This window comes from Charadrius vociferus, unplaced genomic scaffold, assembly GCF_000708025.1.
Source record: "Charadrius vociferus isolate BGI_N301 unplaced genomic scaffold, ASM70802v2 scaffold235, whole genome shotgun sequence".
Taxonomy (NCBI): domain Eukaryota; kingdom Metazoa; phylum Chordata; class Aves; order Charadriiformes; family Charadriidae; genus Charadrius; species Charadrius vociferus.
In genome coordinates, this window is record NW_009648536.1 from 1,343,735 (window position 1) to 1,349,324 (window position 5,590).

Consider the following 5,590-nt stretch of genomic DNA (forward strand, 5'->3'; position numbering starts at 1 on the left):
CCGCCGAGGCTGTGGTCCTGGCAGCCGTCCTCGGTCCCAACCCTGACTTCAGAGTCACTTGGGGGAAAAGTTGGGGGTATTGGCTAAACTGCAGAGGTGGGAACGCGGGGGATTTCAGTTGGGTGATTATTTCAACGCAGGATAGGCTGCGGCGTGGCCGGCCGAGAGCGGACACCGTCCCTGACCTGATCAATGAGGGAGTGCACTCCTCCAGCAGCATCCGTTGCAATATCTGCTGCAGGGTCTTTCCGCGAGAGAAATCGCTGCAGGCCCACAAACGAACTCACACTGGTGAGTAGAGGGGAGGTGTGACTCGCTGGCGGCAGCTGTTTCAGGACCAGCAGAGAGGGAATTAAAAAGAAACCATCACAAAAAACCAACAGAACAAATAATAAAAAAAAAAAACAACAAACCCCACCTGTTGATAGTCTATTGTAGCTGTTAAATTAACCATACTTGTCTTACAAGGCTTGTTAGTGCAATCAAAGTCTTTGTAACCGTGTTTGTCACGGGGGATGTGCAGCAGCAATTTGGGCTACAATAGTATAGGCAAATTGTACAAATATTTTATCTGCTGCAGTCACTGGCTTACTGTGCAAGAGGGAGAACTGTACTTGAGCTTGGTGCTCTGTACGTGGTAGCACTTTTTATTCTGCCCGTCTCTTCTCTGTGATCTGTTTCCTTCTTGCTGGTGTATTTTTTCACACAGCAATTTAACTTTAACTGGAAGAGGAGATGGTAACTTAAAAAGTGGGTGGTAACTTGGGCCATGTATCACCCTAGAAGTGTAGCTTAAATGTTGAGAAAAGAGTTCAAATGCTTAAAATCACCATCCAGTTGTCTCTCCCACCACCTAGAATTCATTTCTGGGGTGGTCACACTCATTTACTGAACTGCATGTAGACAGCGACTCACAATTAAGTTAACATGTAGGATCAATTCACTCAATACCCAGCTGAGCTTGAACTTAACAGGAGATTCTGTTTTTTTAAACCAAGCAAATACGTGCTTGTTTGGTTTTTTTCCTTCATGTTTCAACAGGACTCTCTATTGGCAGTGAAGTGTGAACTAAGGTAGCTCACAATACCAACACAACCACTAACATCCCCCCCACCCCCGCAACCCAAGCAAACAAAACCCTAGAAAAACTTTGGCTCCCATGGTCTCTTTTAATGACTCAAGTCACTAAGACTAACCTAGATACTAATATTCAACAGCAGTTTCCTCATGCTCTTTGGTCAGAAGATGTTTTCATTCCACCTGGTTGTATTAGGTGTTGAACTTGTATGAACTACTGAACTGACCAGAGCTTAGCCTGGTGTTACTCCTCTGACTTAGTAAGCCAGCATCACCCTTGCTTTGTCATCCCTCCTGAGGAGCAGTGGCGTGGCATGCCTTTGCATAGCTGCACGCAGCCAGATCCTCTCGAGGGAGGAGACACCTGCCATCTCTGTTCTCGTGTCAGTTTGCACGGGCAAGTCTTCCATGATGACTGCCCTAAGAAAACTTCCTTGGCTTAAGTCTGGAATAAGTTTCTCTTGCAACCTCCATTTATCCATTGCAACTTTTCTCAAATAGTCTTCCCTAATGAGATGGTTCTACAACTTTTTTGTTACTGTACTGTTGACCTCAGTTGTTTTACCCTAGTTCAGGCTATGTTAAGGATAAATTTATGTGGTTACAACTTGAATTATATTACTTGTCCTTTTACTCATTTCACTTCATATATTTCTTGCTCTACAGGTGCACAGTTTCATGGGATAAAGCTTATGTAGTGCTGTGCAAGAGGCTTAAATCAGAAAATACGACAAGGAAAAATATAATTTTGGGTGCTCCCCCCTCCCCCAGGAAATGTATTATCCAGTAGTGTTGAGCATGTACTTCAAAGTAAAGGTCTGTTTTGGGTAAAAGTGGATCTCTGCTATTTGGTAGACCAGGACTTTTTTAAAGTGCATAAGAGGAGAGCTTTCTTGTCTCAACCCAGGGATCACCACTGCATGCTATGATTCTTCTTTTATATTCAGCTTTCATAAATCTGTTCTGTTATTATTTTTAAGGTGAAAGGCCTTATTTGTGTGACTACCCAGATTGCGGTAAGGCCTTCGTTCAGAGCGGGCAACTCAAAACTCACCAGCGTCTCCACACAGGGGAGAAACCTTTTGTCTGCTCAGAGGATGGTAAGCCATCAAAGAACAACTTGCACCTTTCAGAACAAGTGTCAGTCTAGTACTGGAAACGTATGCACGTCCACATGGCAAAGATCCATAAAAGCTTTGGGTTTTAATTTGGGAGGAGCTTCTAGGGAAGGGAGGAGCCACACAGAACCTGCATAATCGTGCAAACATGTATCTAAGGATTGCATCCCTTGTTACCCAAGCAGGTTATCAGTAATTCTGTCAGTTGATCCTAATGTATAAAATGATGGGGTGTGTTACGAAGCTTGTAACTGCTGCTCGGTGTTTTCAGCCAAACGTAGGGTTTTGTGAGTGTGGAAGGTTGGATTCAGTGGCATCTTCATCCCACAGATGTGCTTGCCCATTGGTTGGCTGCTGTCCATAACGTGTTCTTCATTGTCACTTTGTGTTTTTTAAGGCTGTTTAAGCAGATTCACGCATGCAAACCGTCATTGCCCCAAACATCCATACGCCCGACTGAAGAGGGAAGAGCTCACAGACATGCTGAGTACGAAGCAGACGGCTGACAATAAAGCTGTGGCTGAGTGGCTGGCAAAGTAAGTTCCTTCATGGTATCATCTTTCTCTAAATACTTTTAAGGGTGGTCTGAGAAAGTGTTTTATTCTTAGGGGCAAAAAAACCCCAACAAACCAAAACCAGCTGTTCCTCTGCCCAGCCTCGCCTTTCCTTAAAGAAGTGCAAACTCCTGGTCAAGACAAAGTTCCTCATGAGACTTTTTTTTTTTCCTTTTTTTAATTCCCCCTGCCTCTGCTTAAATGCTCTTCTTTGCTTGATCAACACCTGCTAACACCTTGTTAGTCAGTGCTACAGTCTTGCTGAATTTGTGTCTGTATGAGGGGCAACGATTGTGTATGCCTAGGAAGAAATGCCTGCTGGGAACACCATGCAGAGAAGAAATCTGTCACAGATGTTCACTTAAAATACTGAATAAAGGAGGTTTCTGACAGCCTAAATACTACCATATAAGGGCTGAAAGATAAAGCCAAATGCAGTGCTTAGTCAGACGCAAGCTAGTACTTGGGAGGTTTTTGCCAGCTTTGAATTGTTGGTGTGCAAGTCAATTTTATATAATAAGCATTCCCCACGTTTGATTTTGTAGATACTGGGAGACCAGAGAACAGCGTGCTCCTGCTCTGAAAACTAAAGCAATTGAGAAAACAGACCAGGAGCAGCAGGACCCAATGGAGTATCTTCAGTCTGATGAAGAGGATGGTGAAGAGAAAAACGGCGCTCATTCAGCTGCTCGCCGCAGCCGCCTCCAGGAACAGCGTGAACGCATGCATGGCGCACTGGCTCTCATTGAGCTTGCAAACCTACATGTGGCACCACTTCGACAGTAGATTGGAGCAGAGTCTGCCTGTACAAAACGTACTTCCTGGTGGTACTTAACCAGTTAGATCCTGGGCATAAGCTAAGCACCTTATTTGCTTATCGTAGGCTGCTATTCTGTAGAATTTATGAAGAATGTTGTTGCCCCATAACTTGGGGTAAGAGAATTGCACTTTTTGTAAGGTTAAAGACAGATGTAAAGTTTCTAAGTATTTTGTAAATATGGGACTGCATAATGCAGGGTTGACAAATTTATGTGATGTGGGAAGCTAGATTTTGCAAGGTTAACTCATTTATTTGAAGCAGTTTTCACAGGAAGCACTTTCTGAATGAAGTGTTCGTCATTAGCAGAATGGTACATGTGGCCAAAGAAGGCTGACAAAAGGAAAAGTATTTATCTGACTATTTAAACAAATTTATATTAAGTGGTAGGTCTGAAGATATTCTTAAGCAGCAATGAAACCGTCTTTTTTTTCTAATGTCAGTGTATCTTTACCTAGTATCACTGAGGCGGAAGGCAAAACTTAGTTACCACAACTTGTAGAGGGGAAGAAACTGCTTCACGCAGGAAACTGTAAGATTGTTCAGGATCTTCACTGTGACTGCTAGAGGTGTGAGGCTTGACTTTGCTGTTTTGTTTTCTGATTTGATTTCAGCAGAATCTCTTAGTAGCACTTGTTATTCCTAACATGTGATGTTGGGAACTTTTGCACATTGTTGGATTTATCTGAAAATGATTAGTCTTGCAAAGTCTAGACAAAGGTAAACAATTCGTAATATTTTTTTTTTCAGATATTTTTGGACCCTGTAGTGATTTGGCACTTGATTTTGTTAATAAAGGGGGTATTTACAGGGTGGCGTGGATTTGTAGTAAACTATTCTAGATCTCCTATTAGCAAACACTAAGTTTTAAAGTATTGCTTTTATATGATTATTAGCAAATAGAAGCCTCCGTACTTTCTGTGCATAAAGCCACCTTATTGCTTTACTTCAGGATAACACGCCAATTTTGTGTTCACTAACTGTAGCACAGCTATCAATTAAACACTGCAGAAAAGTATTCATTATACAACTAGAAAATAGGCTTCCAAAGATAGTTACAAGTGTGTTGAGTGTGATTTCATGTATTTCCCAAATAAATGAAGTTGCAGAACGCTGCCTAGTACTCAGATGCTGATATAAAATGTTTAGCAGGATATCGTGTCACTTCGTGAATGTTGTATACTTTCAAATAGCATTGTCTCATGGTGATCTTTTTGCATATTTTGTTTTGAAGGCAACCAGAGATTCCTAATATGCTAACAAGACTTTGTTTTCAGATTGGACTTTTGGTTGTGTGGTTTACTTTTATTTTTTTTCATTAAGCTACTGCATTAGGGGATATTAATAAATTGTATTTACTGACCTGCTTGCTTTAACTCCTTCCTCTCATTGAAGGTCAGGAAATTCAGATGAGAAGGGAAGCCACTTTCCCTCTTGCTTAAACAAGAAGAAATCATTTTATCAATCACTTGATATAGACTGACCAGATGCGTTCAGCTGTTCCAGAAAAGTAACGTAATTTTACACCAGAAACTGCAACTGTTGGATTCTGTTCTCTGATAATGGATAACATGTTGTGGCTGAAAATCTCATTAACTCAGTTTGTCATGTATTGATGCACTTAAGTAGAGTAATTGAATAGTTAAAAAAAAAAAAAAAAGGACTTTCATTGAATGTAAATAATTTTGCACCAGTGATACGGTTTAACTTTGGCTTTCAGTTCCTAAATTTTGCTGACATCAGGCTCATTTGTTTCTAAGTCTTTGAGGCTTAAAAATATGAAACACTGTAGTCGTTCTAGGCTTCTCAGCCTATGTAAAACTGGTAATTTGTGTGTGTAAGTTTGGAGTTTGTCAAGAAAGTTACATGCTTTTGACTTCAGTTGGCTGCATGCAAATAGTCTGATCCCAAAACAAGCCCTGAGTGTGTATCTGTTGTACTTTTGAGTTGTAAATCACAATTGCTCCTGAGTAGTATTTCACAAGGGCACAAGACTGTGTAATTACCAGCCAGTTGCAGGCTGG

The 5,590-nt window shown here is 41.3% G+C and overlaps 1 protein-coding gene across 1 annotated transcript in view; it reads left to right on the forward strand.

Moving 5' to 3' along the window:
- The window catches only part of ZNF367 (zinc finger protein 367), a 6,115-nt gene extending 2,323 nt beyond the window's left edge, over nt 1-3,792 (forward strand). The window contains exons 2-5 of the mRNA XM_009885852.1: nt 141-291; nt 2,058-2,177; nt 2,593-2,731; nt 3,295-3,792. Of these exons, the coding sequence (XP_009884154.1) occupies nt 141-291; nt 2,058-2,177; nt 2,593-2,731; nt 3,295-3,535 (651 nt within the window). The 3' untranslated portion in view covers nt 3,536-3,792. The remainder of the gene's footprint in view (nt 1-140; nt 292-2,057; nt 2,178-2,592; nt 2,732-3,294) is intronic.
- Nucleotides 3,793-5,590: the final 1,798 nt, after the last annotated feature.